The sequence below is a fragment of the Anas platyrhynchos genome, chromosome 1 (assembly GCF_047663525.1).
Source record: "Anas platyrhynchos isolate ZD024472 breed Pekin duck chromosome 1, IASCAAS_PekinDuck_T2T, whole genome shotgun sequence".
Lineage (NCBI taxonomy): Eukaryota > Metazoa > Chordata > Aves > Anseriformes > Anatidae > Anas > Anas platyrhynchos.
Genome location: NC_092587.1, coordinates 31,857,832 through 31,880,252, shown reverse-complemented (window position 1 = coordinate 31,880,252; position 22,421 = coordinate 31,857,832). Strand labels below are relative to the sequence as shown.

General features: G+C 40.6%; 1 protein-coding gene across 3 annotated transcripts; it reads left to right on the top strand.

Moving 5' to 3' along the window:
* Positions 1-1,272: 1,272 nt before the first annotated feature.
* TWF1 (twinfilin actin binding protein 1) lies at positions 1,273-21,834 on the top strand. Of its 3 annotated transcripts, none has more exons than XM_072034112.1 (9): positions 1,273-1,343; positions 6,289-6,366; positions 8,758-8,936; positions 10,259-10,354; positions 11,906-12,014; positions 15,920-16,041; positions 16,221-16,371; positions 16,771-16,892; positions 18,573-21,834. In XM_072034112.1, the coding sequence occupies exons 1-9, from the start codon at positions 1,340-1,342 to the stop codon at positions 18,741-18,743; spliced, it is 1,032 nt and encodes a 343-aa protein (XP_071890213.1). In that variant the 5' UTR covers positions 1,273-1,339; the 3' UTR covers positions 18,744-21,834. The 3 variants fall into 3 exon arrangements, with proteins under 3 accessions (XP_071890213.1, XP_027312761.1, XP_071890200.1); XM_027456960.3 differs by lacking the exon at positions 1,273-1,343 and adding an exon at positions 1,858-2,022 and having other exon boundaries at positions 11,906-12,010; positions 15,916-16,041; XM_072034099.1 differs by lacking the exon at positions 1,273-1,343 and adding an exon at positions 1,858-2,022.
* The last annotated feature ends 587 nt before the right edge of the window (positions 21,835-22,421 follow it).

Sequence of the window (22,421 nt, the reverse complement as noted above, 5' to 3'; positions counted from 1 at the left end):
TTACATTGTTAGACAGAAAGAATCAGTGGCAGACTTGAGTTAAATGATTTAAATTGTAGTAGTACCACACCTTGGGTACCACTCTGAACTCTAGTACTCTAGTTGCTCTTGGAAAAGCTCTCCTCCAAGAGTTGCTTTACCATTTTACAACCTCTATGTTCCTGGAGGTGTATAATAGAGCAATTAGAGCTGGCCTCGCTGTTCTCTGGGAGGTACCCCCTATCATTTCTTGATTTTCACATGAAGTCTTTTCCCTTATTTTCTGCTTAGAAAATAAGCTGCAGCTTCTCTGTTTCCCCAGCTGCTGCAGTCCTCAGTTAACCCCAGCTTGCTAGCTGGTGACACATCTCCGTAGTGACTCCTTATTTGCTGGACTAGCACTACACGGTGCTGCTCACGTACTACAGTTACAGTGCTATTTCGCATTTCCCAAAAAGGACACTGAATCCCTCACATGGTGTCTTCACACCGGGGATATGACAAAGTGCAGGCACCCACGTCTATCAACACAAAGAAATCAGCTGACTTCAGAAATTCCTCTAGAGGCTGGGAAGGCGAACCAGGCAAGTATTACCACATGCTTGCCTTACTCTTCCTTTTTTATTCCCTGTGCCACTGTGGAGATACGCAGGGCTAGGTAGCTGATGTGCCCTGTTACAGCATTTCTTACGTTGTGTGGTTAGTGACCATAAACACTCTGCCAACTCCCTAGAACCTGAAAGAATCATCAGCATTGGGACATTGAGTGCCCACAATCCTGTTACTTCTATAAATGCCTGTATGTTTCACCTGGGGAGTCTAAGCCAGACCACAGCATGGATTAAAAAATGCAAACGATGGTACACAACACAAGCAAATGTTTAGAGAAGAGTTAGGGTGCATCTTTTATTGTCAGAGGGTGATGCTTTTCAGCCGGTGGACACAAGTGCCTGTGAAAGACAACTAGCAGAAGCAAACCTACCTTTACAGCTGGTTTAAAGTCACTACTCAGGACTCTCCTATGCTGGGAGCTTTGTGAAGCTTTCAACAAGCTGAAAAAATGTAAAAGCCTTTGCCTGTGCTGATCAGCCACGCACTGAGAAGCAGGTGCACCCTTTCTCTGCCTGGATTCACACCTTGGCAATGCAGGCAAGCATTTCAGCTACCAGATCCATGCTGAAATAGAGGAAATAATTATTTCTTTTCAAGCTAATTTAATTTCTTTTCACCAACTAGCAAGTATGAGGAGCAGCTGAGGGAAGTGGGGTCATTTAGTCTGGAGGAGGCTCAGGGGAGACCTCATTGCTCTCTACAACTGCCTGAAAGGAAGGTTTGGGGTGCTGGGGGTTGGCCTCTTCTCATGGGTAAGTAATGATAGGACAATGATAGGCAGTGGCCTCAGATTGCACCAGGGGAGGTTCAGGTTGGCAATGAGGAGACATTTCTCCTCAGAAAGAGCAGTCAGGCACTGGGACGGGTTGCCCAGGGAGGTGGTGGAGTCACTGTCCCTGGGGGTGTTTTAAGGAAAGGTTGGACGTGGTGCTTAGGGACGTGGTTCAGTGGGTGACATTGGTGGTAGGGGGGTGGTCGGACCAGATGATCTTGGAGGGCTTTCCCAATCATTTCGGTCTGCGGGGCCCTCATCCCTCTCGGGGGGGCGGCACAGAGCGGGGCTGACAGGACAGGGCCGGGCAGGGCAGGACAGAACCGGGCAGGGCAGTGCCGTGCGTGGCAGCCCCGCGCCCCCAGCCGGCGGCACCCGTCTCGGGCCGGCCGCGGGATGGCGGCGGGGCGGCCGCTGTCCGCCGGGGCCCCGCTGTAGGGGGCAGCAGCGCCTCGGGGCCGGCCGGGCCCGGCAGGCGCCGCGCTCCCTCCGACCGCTGAGTGGCGGCGGCGCCATCACGTGTGGGCGGCCGGGCCGGGCTGAGCCGAGCCGGGCTGGGCAGGGCAGGGTTGGGCAGGGCTGTGCCGAGCCGTGCCGTGCCGGGACAGGGCAGCCCCGGGCGCAGCGGTGCGACATGTCCCACCAGACCGGCATCCAAGGTACTGCCCCCCCTCCTTCCCTCGGGGCGCGCTGCCCGGCGCCGCCTTTGTCCGCTGCGGGCAGGGGGAGCCCCGCTGCCGGCTTCAGGCACCTCCGTCCCGCCGCAGCCCCGGGGCTGCCGGAGCTTTTCGGGCAGCCGGTGTGTGCAGCACTGCCAGCACCGCCAGTCCCTGCCGGCCGGTGGTGGGGAGAAGCCGTGAGCAGCTGCAGGGAGCCGGGAGCCCAGCGGCAGGGCAGCCCAGTGAGCCCCTGCTACGGGAGGCCAAGAAAAAGCTGGAAATGCACAGGAAAGCCTCTTTGCCCCTCTGTTTCCAGGCCTCGGAGGCTGTGAGGAGCAACCGTGTCTCGGTGTTACCCCCCCACCCCGGCGCAGGGTTGCTGCAGGGGGCACGGCGGCGCGGTGCGGGGGCTGTGTTGTTGAGATTTGCTCGCGGTCTGTTTGCCCGGTGAGCACCGCGCTGCACTTTGTCTGCGCTCCCGCATTTATTGCTGAAGGTGACTTTTGTCCCGGCCGCAGCGGCTCCGAGCTGCGCCTCTAAGCCCTTTGTTGCCTCTCGGCTACGTTCGTTCAGCAGCCTTTAACCTCTCCTCAGCCCCTTCCCCTCTACGCCGGTGTTTGCTCTTCTTAAGTTTGTCACCTTCTCAGGCTCGAGGTGCTTCTGAAACAGCTTATTTTATTTTATTTATTTATTTTCTTCCAGGCTGGAGAAGCTGTTACAGTGGCTCTTCATTCCCTTGCTTTTTTCCTCTTGCTGTCATCTTGCTGGAGGAGCAGCAGAATACCCTGTTGCTTACCGCAGGGACTGCTAATCCTCTTCTGCAGCTCACCTTCATTTCTCGGGCAGCCTTTTGTCCTCCGAGGGGATCTGCAAGGAGCTCGGCTGCGTTCCTGCACCGATCCTGCCTCGGCAGGCCGGGATGCAGGGCAGCCTGCTAGGCAGGGCTGCTTTCTGTGGGAAGGCTTCTGCAGCCGGCAGGGGAACAGCGTTTGTGGTGCCACTGCTGGGTGGCAGCAACCAGCCTGGTGCAGCTCCTAAACAGCTGCAAGGCTGTGTGCTTTGCTGGAAGCAGGAGTGAAGTAATGGGGACAGTGATACATACCAGGCAAATGCTGAAAGGACTGGGCTTTCAAACAGGGTGATAAATAAGTAGTATAGAAGTCAGGGTGCATTGAGCTGTAGGGAAACTTGCCAGGATATGTTCAAGTCTTCCAAGTTATTTTAAAAATAATTTTTGTGAAATAAACCTAATTGGATTTTAATATTGCATGCTGCAGGTAAGTCACGTTGAAAGTGCAGCAGAGTAAATGCAAGGAGTTGACGTGTGTATGTTTACAGGCTGTTTTATACCATTCTTTGAAGCCTTTAACTGTTTTTTGTAATGGACTATTCAAATATTGAATAGTTTATTTAATATGAATTTGCTCATTGAAGAAAGAAATATATACCAGCTTGTCTATCTTAGTTTTGTATGTTGCATCTTTATAAAAATCTTGTCGAGGACAGTGCCTAGGCAGCAGTTAATTTCCATTGCTGGATGATAGGTCAGGTTACGTAGAACTTGTATATATCCAGAGTTTCTTCCCAAATATATAGTAAAGCATTTCTGCTACTGAAATATAACTTCACTAATAGAAGCAGTAGTGCATATGGAGAAAATGGATGTGTTTATCATTATGAATGCTTTTCAGAAAATAAATTCAAATTAAACTGTAAGCTGGTCGGTGAGATACCAAGACCAAATCGTAACTGAGGTTTGTGTTATGCAGAGATTTAGGTAGAAATGATATCATTCTGTTGTGAATTTTAAAACCTTGCATTTGTGGCAGGGGAAGGGTGTATCTCACTGATAGTGAGATTGTTCCTTGATAGCTGGTGTCTCATCTCAAAAAATTACTTCAGGAGCTGTTAGTTATGGTATAAGTGCGAGGGACTAGTCTATCTTGTTTGGTTGTGTAGGCTTGATGTAAGAGGACAGAGAACAAAAGATCATAGATGAGAAGAGGACAAAAAAAATCCCAGTGGAACTGGGAGGTCTAGAAAGTGGTGTAATGTATGTGTGCTGAGTGGAAGTGTTGGGAAAGGCAGAGATGATCAGAAAAACAGATCACAGTGAGGGTCTGCACTGACGAGTGGGGAAATGCTGAGATGAAGGTGGGGCTGGACTAGCCCAATGCAGTTCAGTCTGCTTAAGTGCTAAGGCTCCCTGTCCTTCCCCCAGCCTGTTTTGGAATTGCAGAACGGACCCAGGCATTGCATAGATGGACATGAATTTTAAATATTTTGAATATGGGCAGTAACATAGCCAGATGCCATCTGTTCCTTCGGCCTCAACGTCACTGAATAATCCTTTTTATGCTTCCTGGTTTGTTGTTTGTCTTGCTGGTGCTATCCTCCGTGCTTTGGGATTACTTAAAGGACCAGCTTGCAATGAATGTTCTTCAATAAATGCTGTACAGCCCTCTGTCTGGGGTATAATTAAACTGATTTGCACTCAGATTATTAAGCAGAGCAGTTGAGATTACTGTGATTGTAACAGGACTCGAGCACAGCTCTTCCATGTGCTTACAGAAGCAACTCTGTCATGTTTGTGTTGTGTCAATGTGAATTACAGAAATTTATTTTTAGCTACTTCTTTTGTAAATTAATTGTAAACCTATCCTACTGTGATAGGTCAGAATTTGAAAAAGTGCTATCAAGATTGATACAAGTTGATATGAAAGGTGAGCAAAGAGCGGCAGCCTTCCCCAGTACTTTTCAGGGGGGTTGTGGTGGTTTTACCCAGCTGGGCAGCAGAGCTCCACCACTCCCCCCCTCCTCAAAGGGAAGGAGGGAGAAAATATGATGGAAAGGGCTCAAGGGTTGAGATAAGGACAGGGAGATCACTCAGCAGTTATCATCATGGGCAAAGCAGACTCAGCATAGGAAGATCAATGTAAATTATTGTCAATTACTAAAGACTAGAGCAGTGAGAACTAAAAACACCTTCCCCCCCATCCACCCTCTTCTATGTACTCCCCCTGAGCAGCACAGGGGAACAGGGAATGGGGGCTGTGGTCAGTCCCTACGCTTCGTCTCCACCTCTCTGTCACGGTCCCTCTCTGCCCCTGCTCCCCATGGGGTCCTTCCCGAACTGAGCTTGTTGGGGCTGCCCACAGGCAGCAGCTCTTCCAGCACTGCTCCTACACGGCTCCGTACCATGGGGTCCATCCCCCAGGAGCAAACTGCTCCAGCACGGGTCCCCCACGGGCGGCAGCTCCCCCCAGACCCCTGCTCCTGCGTGGGCTCCTCTCCACAGGCTGCAGCTCCGGCCCGGGGCCTGCTCCTGCGGGGGCTCTCCATGGGCCGCAGCCTCCTCCAAGCCACATCCACCTGCTCCACCGGGGGCTCCTCCACCCATGGGGGGGCTGCAGCGTGGAGATCTGCTCTGTGTGGGACCCATGGGCTGCAGGGGGACAGCCTGCTCCACCAGGGGCCTCTCCACAGGCCGCAGGGGAACTGCTGCTGCGTGCCTGGAGCACCTCCTGCCCTCCTGCTGCACTGCCCTGGGGGGCTGCAGGGCTGCTTCTCACTCCTCACTGTCCCAGCTGCTGTTGCACAGCAGGATTATTTTCCCTTTCTGAAATCTGCTGTCCCAGAGGCCCAACCAGCATCACTCACTGGCTTGGCTCTGGCCAGCAGTGGGTCCCTTTGGAGCTGGCTGAAACTGGCCCTTATCTAACATGGAGCAGCTTCCGGACTCTTCTCACAGGGGCCATCCTTGTAGCCCTCTGCTGCCAAACCCAGTTCAGAGGTGTCCTCAGGAAGGCAGGTGTTTTTTACAGACAAGCTCTAAGTTTTTCCTGGCAGGCATAAAGTTATGTCTGAACGTTTGTACTAAGCCTGCAGACTTCATGAAGATATGGTAATTTGAGTTGCATTGTGTTTTGATTGTGTTGCTGTGTGACCTGCGAAACCTGAGAGCAGTGATGTGATGTCACCTTTAATTTTCACAATGTTGAAAATGATACAGTGTGTGAGTAAGGAGGGCTGTTCTGCAGATGTTTATAATGTTGTCTGTCACCCTTTTGTGGCATGCTGTGGCTGGAACGTGATTTGACATGGAGTGTAGGGGGGAACATCACTCTTGTGTTCCTTTTCCAGTCCAACTTTGTAGTGAAGGGCCAGGTATATGCTTTTCCAAAGTTGTTTGTATGTTCATGAGTATTCTTCATTCTAGAAAAGTAAAATGTGTTAATTTGGTTACTTTTATTTTCTCTTTTTCAGCTAGTGGAAATGTCAAAGACGTCTTTGTTGGAGCCAGAAATGGAAAATACAGGCTTTTAAAAATAGTCATTGACAATGGTTAGTCAAATTTTAATATTTTTCTCTGACTTTTAAGATATTTTCCTAGTTGTTTTAGTGACCTACGTATAGAATTGTTAAAAAACAGAACTCTGCAAAACTTAATGTTACCAAGGTCTTTCCTATCCTGAGGGTAGGATTTAAGTTTTGGCAATGCTGAGGTTTTCAGTATGATGCTACTGTATTTTTGCACTAGAGCTTTTCTTCAAGTCCTATGAGGAGCGGCTGAAGGAGCTGGGCTTGTTCAGCCTAGAGAAGAGGAGGCTCAGGGGTGACCTTATTGCTCTGTATAAGTACATTAAAGGAGGCTGTAGTGAGGTGGGGGTTGGCCTGTTCTCCCATGTGCCTGGTGACAGGACGAGGGGGAATGGGCTAAAGTTACGCCAGGGGAATTTTAGGTTAGATGTTAGGAAGAATTTCTTTACTGAAAGGGTTGTTAGGCACTGGAACGGGCTGCCCAGGGAGGTGGTGGAGTCACCATCCCTGGAAGTCTTCAAAAGACGTTTAGATGTAGAGCTTAGGGATATGGTTTAGTGGGGACTGTTAGTGTTAGGTTAGAGGTTGGACTCGATGATCTTGAGGTCTCTTCCAACCTAGAAATTCTGTGATTCTGTGATTCAAATTGTCATTTTACGTTTTACCAAGAACTGTTGCATGTGTTGGATGGAAGTACATCAAATACCCACCTCATTACCTTGAGGTGTTTTTGGTTGTTCCAAAGTTCATTCATTTATAGTACACTGAAAAACCTGTTGGTTGGAGAAAGGTACATGTGTACATAAATACACGTACACACTTTTATTGTTAGGTAAGTAACCTGCTGTTATCTTCTTTGTGTTTGCTTTTCTTAGGAGGTTTTCCACCATGTAACACCGCTTCTCTCAAGGAAGCAGCAATAATATTATAGGCAGGTCACTGTCGTAAAAAGTCTCACCCACACAGGTTAGCAAACACGGGCATACTGTTGAATTTGGTTTTATTATTAGGCAAGGTAAAACAATGTGCTGTTACGTAGATGGTACTCCCTATTTATGGATTTCATTTTGTATTAAAAAGTATCTTCCTTTTCTTGTCTTAATGTTCTCCTTTATTCGTATGTACCTGCGTGTATGTTTGTGTGAAAATATATGCATGTGTATATATGTTATATATATATATATGTTACATATGTGCATTTTTGTCTGTATGTGGAACCAGAATCCAGTCTCTAATGCTATTTTCCACAGTTCAAAAAGAAACTTCTAATGCTCCCAGAGGAGGCACAGTTGCATCACCTGTCTGCAGGATCTTTCAGCAACTGTCCTTAGCGAATAGATAATACTCAAATTGAGTTCTGCTAATTTGAGTGAGTAAGAGAACAGGCTTACTGCTATACAACATAATTGCTGTGGGTTTTTTATTATTATTTTTTCCTATCTTAAATTCAAATGACTATAAAACCACCTAGAGCTATGAATTGGCAAATACATTCTGGATGTTCTGGTTGTCTAGGTATATGACTTCAGCTGCTTTGCATCTAGTTCAGAGAAGTGCCAAATACTCTCTTGCTCTGAGCTATTAATGCTCTGTGCCTTGGAAAGTTACTGTGGGAGAGTGGCTTGTTTGGAAAGTTTTGCATTAGAGGCATTTGAATATTGCTGTACTTTCATTTGAGCTATCAGAGGTTCAGTCCTGGACTCTCAAAAGATACTTTGCATACCAGCTAATATAATAGTCCTCAAACCATTGTGGGAACCATTCAAGTAAGGTGCTTCTCTTTTGGCTGCTGGGGCTGCTATTTGTTGGGAAGCTAATAAACGTTTTGAAAGATACTGTAGTAATATTTTTCATTTGGAAAAACTGAGACGTGATTTATAAATAAGAGAGAAATCTTGTTGCTATAGCTGTTCATGTAATTAAATCTCATCTGAAGTATTCTATACAGACTTAAGCCAATTATACATAATAAACAACTTCAGTCATTTAAAGACTGTTCATTTAAAGACATGTTCATTCCCAACTCTTCACTATACAACTGTCTTTTTACAATAAGTACAAACACTAGTGTGGTACAGCAAGTAAGAGCATCAATAATGCTAATTTTAAAAATTAAAAACTTACTCTCATCTTATTTCTACTTAATTTAAAAATAAGATAACTAGCAAAAGACAGTTTTTATTTCTTTTCAGTGCACATTATGCTAAAAACAACATCAGTCTTATGACACGTGGTATGCATTCACAGCTTGTGCAGGAATTCACCTGCTTTCACATCGCGTGTTCTTGATTTCCATTGTTGTGAACATGATTATAAACAAAGCATTTGATTAACTGTTTATTATAATAGCTGATTTTGAAAAAAACAAAATTAACTATATTGTTGCTAACATGTAGTTTTGGTTATTGGTTATAGAGCAGCTTGTTCTGGGATCCTCTAGGCGGCCAGTTGGATCATGGGAAAAGGATTATGACTCCTTTGTTCTTCCCCTTCTTGAAGACAAGCAACCCTGTTATATATTATACAGATTAGATTCTCAGAATGCTCAAGGATATGAATGGATCTTCATTGCATGGTCACCTGATCACTCTCCTGTAAGTAGCAGTCATTGGAGGCTTCGCGTTGTTAATGGCTTTTCTACAGTGTCTTTTGATCCAAATCCTAGATGAGAAGGATTTTGAGAGTAAAGCATTCCCTAGCTTTCCCCTCACTTTCTGAGAAGATAGCCATGGAAACATTTCTCATGAACCTGATTGTGTGTCCAGATGGAGTACAGCTGATCCAATTTATTTCTAGCTTAATTGGAGGAAACAAAACACATGTTTTTGTACTGTTTGTTTGTCTTATCTTTCCGTCAGTGTTTCATGAAAATTCAAGGAAGAATATAAGACAGAAATCTCAATTGGTGTCATCATAGAGAGAAAGACTATAGTTCGAGCTCAAGCTCTTTGTTCTACTTGGCTTGCTGGCCGACTGGTTGGCACTTGTGGATCTGTGGCCCACCACAGAATGTACTCTTTATTTGGTGAGCAGTTAGAGAGCATGGGAGGAAACTGAAGTCGGAGTTTCTCGGAGAAACTAGGGTGTTATGTGCAGGTTCAGGGAATGTGAAACAAGGGAGGACAAAGTAAAGGTACTACTAGATTCCTGCACTATTTCCAATAGCAGTTAGAAAGGAGTTGGAGACCAAAGGGTAAACTGCATAGAAGAGATTGGGTGGAAGAGGTAAGGGTGATGTGATGGCATGATGTTGAGATATGGTGGGGAAGATGGGACTGTTGGGAGAATATGTGAGTATGTTGGACACAAATTGATAGGGAGCACCATTAGATCATTTGCCTCCAGAAAATTTCATTTTTGCATTCTGTAGTTGAACTAAGCCACTACCAAATCAAAAGAAGGTAGAGCTACCAAAAGATGGTAGAGCTGGTGGGTTATTTGCAGTTAGCTCTTTCTGTATCTGTTGTGTCCTTTAGTACACAGACCAGCAACAAATGATCTAAATCATTGTGTGTTTGTTTCCCCGTTTAAAATTAGTAAGGATTGTGCTCTGTTTCTTGTTTTATGTTTTTATTATTGTTGTTATTTTAAATTTTATTTTATTTTTTAAAGGTAATACTCTAAAGCTGCAATTTAGTTTTGGAATTACTTTAATAATAACGCATATTAAAATGTCTCATTCTGCACTTGAGAATTTAATAGCATACGTTAATATCATGCTCCAGAGCTCATTCTGTGATTCTGTTTGTTATTAAGAAGTACAACTTCAAACCTCATTTTCAACTCTTAAAATAGTTGTTCAAGAAGGGTGTTTGTTAATGGATTTGGTACCCCAAAATGCTAGATTCTCAGTGTACACTAAAGAGGAAAAAAATATTAAAAAAAAAAAAAACAACACTGTTTTCTGATATACTAGGTTCGTCAAAAAATGTTGTATGCAGCAACCCGGGCAACACTCAAGAAAGAATTTGGAGGTGGTCATATTAAGGACGAAGTATTTGGAACAGTGGAGGTATGTTCTTCCCTTTAATGTCAATACATTATTCTAAGGAATAGTTGGAATAGCTGCTGGTTTTACGGGTAAAAATTTGTGGTGGTTCTGTTCTTTCCTGATGAAGGAGAAAGAAGGTTAAAAGCTATGTGTATTACTCCAGTGTTAAAATGTAATTGCTCTCATTTGAAAAAGTAATTAACTTTATTTAACAACTTCAGGCTAAGATGTCCTTGCTTTGAACGAATGTTAAAACTAAATAAACTAGGACTAACAGGAGAATCCTTTAATTTCAGTGCATAAATGTGGATCCTCAAAATGCCATAACATCGAAAACTTTCAGGCCAATTGTTTGCAAAAGTCATTCTGGATGTATGGGTCTGAATCAGAGGTGGGCTAGAACAGCTATCTGTAAGACTCAAACATCTGAAAACAAATGTTTGTCTTAAACCGAGGATATGAAGCTGTCAGTTCGTTAAAATTTGACTGTGAAATGTTACTTGAGTCCATGTCTGCCATTTATGGAAAGAGTTTTAGTAGCTAATGATTTGTTCAGTGAAAATACTAATAGTTGGGCGTTCAGTATGGTAAGATAATTGGAAGGTGCATGTATGAAGTCTGACAAACTTCCAAGGAATGTTGAAAAGCCTGCAAGTGTTGCGCATGTAAGGGAATCTGAGGCTATTGCATTACCGTGGTTTCCTTAGGACACAAGTCTAAGCTGATTGTGATGTCTGCCAGTTTGCCCATATTAAGTGTTGACTTCTTGATCCATTGCCATTTGTAAACAAACACAAGTTGGATTTTTTCAGAGACACAGAGTTTCTATAGCTATCATGAAAACTGATCATTAGCTAGAGATCAGTTATTGCTTCCTTTTTCCTCCTTCAGCAAAGACAGTGAGCTCAGCAGTTACATTGTGTTGGGCCAAGAACTTGATTATAAAGTCATATCCTGCCCTCTTCTGAGTGATAACCTTAATTGTTTAAGCACAACAATACTTGTCTCTGGTATCAGCATCTTTGGAGGGGGAAAGAACTGACACAGAGAATTAATAACTTACCCAAAGTGGTCATCAGAATTTATCAGTTCTGTGAATTTCCGTCCTAAACAGTTGGCAGTGTTATGTCCTGAGGTAGTATTCCTGTTTCCATTTTTTTTTTTCAGGTAGAAAATTATCAATCAGCCACTGGTCTGAGCATGCAGGTTTTGTAACAAAATATGTGCTTTTTTTTTTGTAAGAATTGTGGCAGTTCTGTGATGTTCAGTCCAAGAAAGCTGAATAAATTCATACATACCCCAGTCTTCATTAAGACTAATTTTTGAATTAGCAAGGTAATTAGGGGGTAATTGTGGAAATTCTGCACACAGTACAACTGGGTACAGAGCAGCCCAGCGGATCCTGCTGTTCAGGAAGCCAAGTTCAATTTGCAAATGCATGTACACTTGCAGTCTGTTCAAATAAAATGAACATAACTGTATGGGAAATAACTGCTTATTTATGCTGCATAGACTGTCTTGAAGAAAGCCTTTATTATCAAAAAATGAAGAATACTGATATTGTGCTTTCAGGATGATGTTTCGCTGAATGGATATAAAAAGTACTTGATATCACAGGCTGCCCCTGCGCCTCTGACTGCAGCAGAAGAGGAGCTTCGACAAATTAAGATTAACGAGGTACCTACAGTGTCTTTGGGCACATTTGGGGTGTTGGGTTCAGAGTTCCTAACATATTGTTAGGACCATATTGTTAGGAATAAGTCTTTCTGGGGTAAAAAGGGCAGAACAGAAAATTTTCAGAAAGCTTAAGCAGATGAGAATCCAAATTTCTCCCTCTGAGTTGAGGTTGCAGGATGATGATGGCTGGAGACAGAGCAGTGTGATCTTGCTGAGTTGGCAAGGTCTAGTGTCTGGGTCAGAGGCTGAGGAGGCTTAGTGGTTACAGCTTTGTTCATTAGGTTGCTTTAAACATCAGTGGATGTGCTTTATTGTGAGGGGGGCTGAGCACTGGCTGGTCTGGGTGTCCCTGCTTGGGTGGCGGGTGTTGGAGAAAGGGACTTCTAGAGACCTAGCCTCAACCGTTCTGTGATTGCCAAGGTGCATTTCACATGGTGGCAGAAATGGTAGAGAAGATGCAAAATAGCAACTGTTGCAGTGAGTAATCCCAAAGAATGGTTCAGCCTCCTTTATCCCTGGATGAAGCTTCCCCTCCTGAGCTGCCAGAACCAGTTTACTTGTCTTTATTTTGACTTACTTCTTATCAGTCTTAAAGTTCAAAAAACACCAAAACCAGAAATCCAAAGCAAGTAGCTAGGCCTTTTAAAAGACTGATCTGTTTTTGCTACAAAAGCCTTATAGAAAGATTTCCAGCAAATGCCTTTAACCAAATAATTTGATGATTGTTGGTTAGCTGGTGACTGATGCATTTCAGAGGATTCTTTTCTCACATTTTTCCATGACTCAATCTCTTGTTTGTGTTCAGACATGTATTAATAAGCCTTGTGCTGATCTTATTAGTTCTTTAGGCATATATTTTACAGCCACTGGGAAATCTGTTTTGCTTTCCAGCTGGATGCCAGCAAACCATCATGTTAAACGCAGCTCTTTATGTTCTCTAGTATTTGCACTCTCTAGCATGCTTTTGCTGCAACTGTGTTGTTTATTAACAATTATTTTTGTGACTGGCATCTTTTGTCATTTTCTATCTTTATTTTTGATCAATTCAATGCAGAAATGCTCTCATCATCACTAAACACTGTACTTTACCTCGTGAGCTTTTAAAAAAAAGAAAGTGTAAAACTTACATGTATGTGGTGTCAATGATCACTTACTCTTGGTATTAGTATCGTCTTCCATGCCCTGTGTGCGTCATGTTTAACAGCTGATTCATGCAGGCTAATACTTTATGTGCTCTAATGAAACTTCAGGAGCAATAGCTGTACTTCTCAGAGATGAATAAACTGCAAATTGCTGCCACTTTGGCTTTATTTGAAGCATCCTGCAGTAGGTTAACTTGTGTCATTTGTATCTTTGTTGTTTCTGCCACTGAAGCAGCATTCCATTAACTTTCCTTCTTTATCTTCAGCAAACTAAAAGCTTTCTGATATTAAAAATAAAAAAATGAGGTTTGCACATTTATATTCTTTTGTAATTACCCCAAGAAGTATTTCACTGAATTACTTATTTAGTTAATTACTTCTTACATAGTAATAATTACTTATTACTATTCAGACGTTACTTACCTAGCCTACTGTCAAGACCCTAAGTGAGCAAGAGCAGGAATCTGAGGAGGGTGTAAGAGCAGGGTAAGAGGCTATAATAATTCCTCTGAGTACTCGCCCATTGCCTCAGCCTTTGCAGGTAGGGATCTTTCTGAGCAGGACGTGATGTTTTACTATGTAATTGGTTTTTAATTTTTTTTTCATCCATCATCTAGTCTTGTCATTCTTCTGAATCCATGTAAAGCTTTGTTGGCCACAGATCCTGTGGCAGTGTATCCCACAGCTTGACAAAGCATTATGTGAAGAACTGCAGTTTGCTATCTACTAGCTGATTCTGATACCCCTACAGACTGCATAGGGAAGGCAGAGAAAAGTTTTTTATCGTTCTTTTCTTCCCCCATTCCCCAGTATGTCCACAAGACCTCCGTATTTCTAATCAGTTATCTCTTCTGGGCAGAGGAGTCCTAATCCATGTCCTTGTTCCTCCTAAAGAAGACATTCCATACTTCTGATCCTTTTGCTTTTCTCTGCAGTTTTTCCAGTTCTTCTATAAAATTTATGAAAAGGAGGGATGGGGAAGGCAGAACTGCATGTGGTATTCAAGATGCGGGCATGTTACTGGTATCTACAGTGCGTAATGAGTTGTTCTGTCCTGTTCCCTACTCTTACTAACAATTCATAACATTTCATTTGTGGATGGGTGGTTAGTGGTGGGTTTTTATTATTATTATTTTGTTACTGTTGATGTTTGGTTTTTTTTTTTTGCCAAAGCTGGTCACTGAGCTGACATTTTCAGAGAAATATTTTGTGTGACCTGCATGGTATTGCTCCTGAAGGGTAGTAGCTAGCTCAACCCCATGTACGAGTAGAAGAGAGGTCATTTTTCCTTCCACATACGTTGTTTTACATTTATTCACATCAAATTTCATCTGCCATATCACCCTCTCAGCAGTCATCATGAACAAATCTTGCAGTGTGATTTAATTATTTTTTTAAGTGGCTTGGGTGTTTTGTTTTAGTGGGCTGAAATATGTTGCAGTGTAGACAAGTAGATTTAAATCCTTTCCATAGATCGGGATGCTGGGCTACTCTCTTCATATTACTGTCCCGAGACTTCAATGTCTTTGTCTTTTATGTTTTTTAATACGTTTTATTACATTTTGTTCTGTAATGCCAATCTTATAAGGTTTATTAGTTGGGCTTTTATGCAGATATATTTTGCAAATATTTGTCATATAATCTTGTTAATAACTTTATTAGTTTTATACAGAAGTAAGCTCCTCCATTTCTTTTTGTTTCTTCCTTCTTTGTTAATGATAAACTGTCCTTTAAAATACGAAGCATAATTTAGTATTGTCTCAAGTGTCTTTGTGTTTAATTGTTTTAATTCTTGTTGCATATTTCATTATCTATTTTTAATTAAAGCTGAGCAGCTGTAAGACGTTAGATCTAAAACCCATACTTTTCCATTTTGTGTGCTTTTCTGTCTGGCTTTTTGCTGCCTCTTTAGCAACGTTAACTGCATTTGTAAAATTACAAAGGAAAGTTGGGACATTCAAAAGCTAATACTTGGACAAGTTTAGACTTGGAAAGACTGTAAGCCAGGGCTCATTTTCTGAGAAACTGTACATGAACGTTAAAATACACCACATAAATTCTTGAGAAGCGGCTTTAAAGCAACTGTCCTTTTATCTCAGATAGTTTGTGACTAACATAGCCAGATCACAAGTGATTATCTAGCTTGCAGTTACCATCAAATTTTATATTTTGTGTTACACCTAGAAGTCAAGGATTGAGACTTCGTTGCTTGTTTTTTGTTTTCTTTCTTTTTGGTGTAGGATTTTGGGAGAAGGATGCTAAACAGGAAGGGAGGGACGATGCTTTGTTTTTTCCTTCAAGAAGATTAGTTTCTCTAATAAGACATAACTTTTCTCTCTTCCTCCCAGAATGTTGAAAAATTATATTTCTATGTTTTGATCTAAAAGTGTTCAAGATATAGCAAAGTTTACAAACAACATTGTCAGTTCAAAAGCATAGCATATGAAAATCAAGCTCCTGGCTTACTGTATCTTTGTACCAGAATGTAACTTGGAGCTTCCTTGAAATTTGGTCAGTTTTTTTCTCTTGTGATTCTGTGGGTTTTACAAAGCTAACATGATTTTTTTTTAAGGTAAGTAAGCAAAATGTAATCATAAAATATGCAATTCTTTTCCGGAAGTGGATGATGGTTCAGTGTGGCTTATTCTCAGAATAGCTACTCCTAACTCTGTGTGTTGCCATATGCGATGCATCATCAGTTACTGCATGAAACAAAATGCTTGCAGAAGTTTCTGCTTACATTTCAGTTGACTTGTGTTCCAGGTACAAACGGATGTTGGTGTAGATACCAAGCATCAAACACTGCAAGGAGTAGCATTCCCCATTGCTAAAGAAGCTATTCACGCTTTGGAGAAATTGAAAAATAAGCAACTCAATTATGTGCAACTGGCAAGTATAAAATACTTTAAATATTTTAAACAGTGAGTACTAAATAGATTGCCTGTGTATTGAACAATATATGTTGATACTGATGTATTACCATTCTGTAATATTTTTTTTTCCATCCTATCATATTCTCTGGTTTCCTTTCTGTGTATTAACTATATGCATTTTTCTTTTGTTAACAGCAAATTGATATGAAAAATGAAACTATTGTTTTGGCTAACACACTTCATACTGAACTGAAGGACTTGCCAAAAAGAATTCCAAAGGACGCTGCACGTTACCACTTTTTCCTCTATAAGCACGCCCATGAAGGAGACTATTTGGAATCCATAGGTATGAGAAAATTTTCCAGTGTAAACTTGCATTGGTTTGTTTCAAATAGTTTAATAATCTTGAGGCAGAGAGAAAGATGCAGGAATCTGACCGCTTAATGCAATCATAAAATTCAGGGTCATTTGGTTGTGAAACTGACTTCTGAAGAGTCACTGTGTTTAGAAACTAGAGAATTATCCCTTCTGATTATGAACATGCATAAATCAGTTGCCATGTGAAAAAACAAAGATGCCCCCTCTTTTGAAATTAAATACTTGCTGGAGCAAAACATCCTAAACTGTTCGGGACATCTTCCCTTTCAGACTACACAATTACTCTGCAATGTCTTTCTGCTGTATATGATTCTATGATACAGGTTTTGATACGGTTTATTTTTGTTCTGATATTTTTTTCCTGCAGTTTTCATCTACTCCATGCCAGGATACACCTGTAGCATAAGAGAACGAATGCTATACTCTAGTTGTAAAAGTCCGCTTTTAGAAATTGTAGAAAGACAATTGTGGATGCCAATAATTAGAAAGGTAAGTACACTGGGTATACTGGTATTCTTTTCCATCCCTCAGTTCCCTTCTTAATATTCTTAACCATAATTATCTCTGCCACTACTTTCTGTAAACAATGAAAAGTTCTGCATAGTTATTAAAGATCTGCATAAGAACTTGTCCTGAACAAGAAATACTTGTTGATTTAGCTTCAGGGCTTTTGTCTGGTTCGTAATTTCTACACTTTCATAGATTTAGTAAACTTATTCTTCTGCATCAACAGTGTCTGAGAGTACTTTGAAGGACTATTTACAAGTAACATGATTTCTTACTCAAAGGCCTATTATTCTTTGGACCACAGCACATTGTTGTTGAACATTAAATTCCTTTAAGGCCAAGGTTATATAATGATTTTCAAACTAAAAAATCAAGCAGCAGTTCTGGAACTTAAACTGCATTTTAGGAGTCCTTGATGGGGCAAACAAGGACGTGTGAGTAAGCTGATCTTTCCACTTTGTAAAGACAACAACACAACAAGTGACAACAAGGGTTTCTCACTTCCAGAGCAGAGGCCACAGTAGTGGTCCATTTGTTGTGAAATATATGACTGATGGTTACATTCTTAATGCTTGTGCTGTAAATTTAGAAGGATTTTGAGGCTTGGTTTCAGTGGGGTTTTTGTCTACCTGAAAAAAAACTAGTAGACTTGTCACTAGCCATTTTTATCGTGTTGATGTAACTTAAGTAGATTATCAGCACATGTATTTATACATTGCTATTTCTCAGAAATGTCTTTAGATGAGACATGTACCAAGGGACTCTTGAAAGTCCTGCAGACCTCTTTGTGAAGCATGTACTTGTAACAGCAATACAGTGGCTGACAAGTCCATCAAGTGCTACGGTTGGCAGGCCATGAAGTGTTCAATGCTCAGCAGGACAGGGCCAAAGCATTTGTCTGAACTCTAAATTCATGCAATTAAAAACCGGGGTTTGGCTTCAGAACAGTGTTTTCTTTCAGGTTTATATTCCTACATTTAAAACAAAACAAAACAAACTCTGTTAATTAAATTTATTTTGGCTTTTCCCTGGCATGAATACTTGCTGAGTTGCAGTAATCCACGAGTTGTATAAGCTGTTTATACAACTTCTGCACTCTAGGAGACAGCTATATATATATACGCATTGCTTTCACAAGGTTAATTTTTTTCACTAGAAAGTGTCTGAAAACTTTAATTCTTACAATGTGAAGATTACACTGGAAAAATGAAAAGTTTCTACTTTTGAGGAGAGGATAAACAAAGGAAATTTTCTGAAAGATCACATGCTGCTTTATTAAGGAAGTTTCTTACGGAGGACTAATAAACACTTGTTTCCACATGGAGTGTGTACTCCTAGTTATTGCTGTGTATGCAGTGCTAAAGCTTGGAGCAGGAGGAGTTTTGGGATATGTAGTTGTGCTTATATTTAAGGAAGAACTGATTAAATCAAAATGCACTTGCATCAAAACTGCTAAGAGTATAGTTGATTCTCAGAAGGACTATCCAGGATTTCTGAGGTGATTAGGCACAAGTTGAGAACATTTCATATAAGACTCTGAACATTATTGTACATACTGGTTTTAATACAGTAGTCGGAGCTTCAGCAAAATTTCTAAATGTAATTAAATGTATAAGGTGAGTATAAGTAATATTATAAGCTGCTTTTTTTTTTTTCTTCCAGATTGAAATTGATAATGGTGATGAGTTAACTGCTGACTTTCTTTATGAAGAGGTTCATCCAAAACAACACGCACACAAACAAAGTTTTGCTAAACCAAAAGGTCCTGCAGGGAAGAGGGGAATACGAAGACTGATCAGAGGTCCAGCAGAGACTGAAACATCTAGTGATTAGAAACTGTCGTTTGCATTAATTATAGGGTATTACAGTTTTTAAAAAAAATCTGACTTTTGCTAATGAACTGAAATCATTCCATCCATAGATGCTAGGGGGAAAAAAACCCTCTTTTTACTCTCCCCTCTTCTGACCTCGATGCTTCCCATGTTGTTACATGATTATATTTGTTGACCATATTTTATGACATGTGGAAGAGTTGATTATTTTAAAGGTAGAGGAAGAAAAATAAGCTAGTATCCTTTTATTTTAAATTAGAATTCATTATTTAATAGCAATACATGTGATCATTCACAGACAAGACTATTAAGCCCATATTTTCTGTGGGTAAGTAGGAGCTGTATGCCTAGATAACGAACCTGTATCCATATGAGTAGCCTCTTGAAACCTGTAAGACTTCACCTGTGTGAAGAGCTGAAGCACTATCTAGCACTGTCCCAGATAAATCATTATTCTTTCTGGTAGCTCTCATGGACAATAACAGAGCAGAAGATTTTTTTGTTTTTGATGTGATGGGTTGTTGGTGTTTTTAATTAATCTGTTCTACTTAAAAAAAAAAAAAAAATCTGTTATCTGTCAATTAATGGTGAGTACTTGCTCAGGAGTAGCAGATTTTTTTTTAAATTTTTTTTTCCTGCACAAAAGCGTGGTCATTTCAAACTCATGACCAGCTTAGTGGAATTGTCTCTTAAGGTAATCTAACATAAAACCACTACAGCTTTTCCAGACTTCTGTACCACTCATAAGACTTATATATTAAGTACTGAATGACCAAGTTAAATGTGATTAAAAGTGCATCAGTCAGTATACTCAGTAGATTACGGAGCTGCTTTCAAAGTGATATGAGTAAAGTTTCTAATAAATGATTGATAATCTATCTGTGCACTTGGATCTAAAACTGTGCAAGTTCATTAAAAATGGAAATAGATTTACTTTGTTTCATAATGATGATTTATTCTTGAGAGCCTAGTGCTCTTCCATTATCAACTGCAACTTTAAAGGTATTCTGAAAATTACTTTTCCTAAATGTTTGAACTTTAATAGTAAGTTAAATCTTAAACAAAATCCAACGGGGTCTTGAAAAACTGCTGGCAGCACCTGAGTAGGATTTTGTGGCATTTGTTTGTTTTCTGCTTCCCTTCTAAATTCTAAAATTAGCCAGAAGAGTCTTAAACTTGATTGAACCATGAATTATCTATTTAGTAGGAAGAGGAAAGATAGATTTTAACAAGGAGATTAAAGAATAAATAGATTTGGAAATCAAGTATTGGATGAACTTAAATATTTAAAATTGTGTAATGAGACAAATTCTAAAGGATAGATTATATTCCCCAGTGGGGACTTGCTTTTTAGTATCTTTTATGTGAGCTTTGAGCTTTTGATTTTTTTTTTTTATTGTTGTTATTATTTTTAGAGCTACATGGGAGCTGCGAGTCTTGGTTCACCGCATATTATCTTAGGTGCTGGTTGTATACATTGTATAGCTGAATCATGTGTTTACCTGGTGGAGGATAGCTCAGTTTAACATAGTTCTGTAGGGAAATAAGGCTGACACTACTAGTTCCTGATAAAATTTGTTTTATCTTATGTATTATGTCATTTGGAGATACTAGCTTGTTACTGAGATTGCACTATGTAATGTGAAGGTTGCAATAGTTGCTGGTTTTACTGTGTTGTTTATATGCAGTAGGAATCTGACACCTCAGCTTTTTTCATTTAATCTTATACACTACATCAATCCAATTCAATAGCTCCCGATCCTCAGATAATCTCCTGCTTGCCCTTAGCTGCTGTGTTCTTTCTTCTGTCTCTTGCCTTTACCGTCTAGGGCAATGAGCTGGTCCTCGGGACGTTTCTGGTGTGTACTACTGGTGAGACAAGTGTCATGGCTTTTAAACATGGTTAGTGTGTATGCAGCACATACACTATAACTAGCTTTTTTTTTTTAATTTGAAGTCTGAATCATTTCAGCACTTTTTTTTTTTTAAAGATAAACATTTGACTTGTAGCAGTTGAAAATTACTGCAAGAGGGCTTTTTGTTTGAATTTAATATTCCTGCCCATGTGTCAACCATGCCACGAGTGCACATTTTTTTTTTACACTCATTTGAGCCAGTAAAGAAGTTCAGCTTTTTAATATGAACTGTTTTAAATAATGAACAGTTTGACCAGTTGTGGTTATATGCATGTTTTGTTTCTGTTGTTGCTGTTGTTTTTGCTCTTGTTGTTTTCCTTCTTTTTTTTTTTTTTTCCTTCTAATCCTGCCCTAGGTAGATGAGGATAGAAAGTAGAAAGCTTAATCTGGAGGATGGCCAGAGCTGGTTAAGTGATTATGTGAGGGAGTTTACAATGAGCTGCTGTGGAGTTCAGCCCAAACCAGACATTTAAGTTATTTTACTTTAAAATATTTCATGTGGGTGTATGAACCCTCGACCAGCCAGCAGAGTAATGTCCTGGTTCCCTCTCACTTTTTCCCTAAAAGAGAAAGCCTGCTCTAACAGACACTTCTCTTTAAATTGCACGAAGTCTTGCACTGCCAGCTGCCTCTTCAGGCCTCTTGTAGCTATTCTCCTGACACAGCAATAAGAAGCTTTTCTGATCTTTTTGTAAGATCTATCATGTTTACATCTGTGTAGTTGCCTCCCATAACACTACTACTGTTAAGACATGTTCAGAGCCAGCACACTACGAGGGCATTAAAAAAAAGTTATTTCTTAAACTGTCTCTGGTAATTTAATAATTGAAAGTGTCCATTTAAAACTATTGTTGGCCTTCAGAAAGCCCAAAAGCAATGCAGCTGCTTGCATTTACATCACAAGCTATTTAATTGCTGTAAATTAACATGACATATAATTATTTTTGAAGTGTCTATGTTGCAAAGTAGGGACAATTTGGTCTTACAAATCTCCTGTGAGGGGGTTATGAAACTAGCCAAGGTAATAATTGGTCTGTTAGTTGAATAAATGCATTGATAAAGGAAACTTTTGATTTATGCTGTCTATGTATTCAATGAAAACCACCTTCAGATGCTAAAAGTAACTTTATCTATTTTGTAATCTACTTTATAAATAAAGATTGATGCTTTAGTTCAGTGTTGTCTGAATAATTTCATAGTCTCCCTTTAACAAAGATACATACTTTATCATCATGGTGTATAACAGGCGAAAAAAGGAAGTGACTGCAGGATAAGAACAGAGGTAGGCAGGAACCAAGTTTCTGATTCTTGCTACTGAAGAAGAATCCTTATATGCTCTGTTATACAGCTACTTTCTTGTTGTTTTATGGAAGCCTTCATAGCAGGCTCCAAGTATGTTTAACACCTGAGGCTTTTTATGCTTTCAACAACAAACTGCTTCAGAAAACTTTCTTTTAAAATGCTGAAGTAGTTGATTAGTAATCTAATAGTTCAAGCCGCTGTTATTTGCTCAGCATGAGGTATTAAAATTAAATGATCAAATGGTGATGTTTCATAAATGTTTCTCTAAACTGCCAAGAACTAGTCTGCTTGTAGTCTTCCTAAAGAACACTTAGTGGTTTGGCTTGTCTTTTAAATGTCCTGCCAACACATCGCCACAGGGAAAAGGGATGATAGGGCAGTTTGGCAGGTGGAAGGAGGAAATTTGTAGATGTTTTGAACTAGTTTAAGAGTAATTTTAATGCAAAATGCTGTACAAAAAG

Excerpts from the sequence above, each read along its gene's own strand:
- TWF1 (XM_027456960.3), top strand. The coding sequence starts at position 1,998 with ATGTCCCACCAGACCGGCATCCAAG. Across the intron at positions 10,355-11,905 it reads AAGTATTTGGAACAGTGGAG|GATGATGTTTCGCTGAATGG; the intron begins GTATGTTCTTCC and ends TTGTGCTTTCAG. Across the intron at positions 16,042-16,220 it reads AACTCAATTATGTGCAACTG|CAAATTGATATGAAAAATGA; the intron begins GCAAGTATAAAA and ends TTTTGTTAACAG.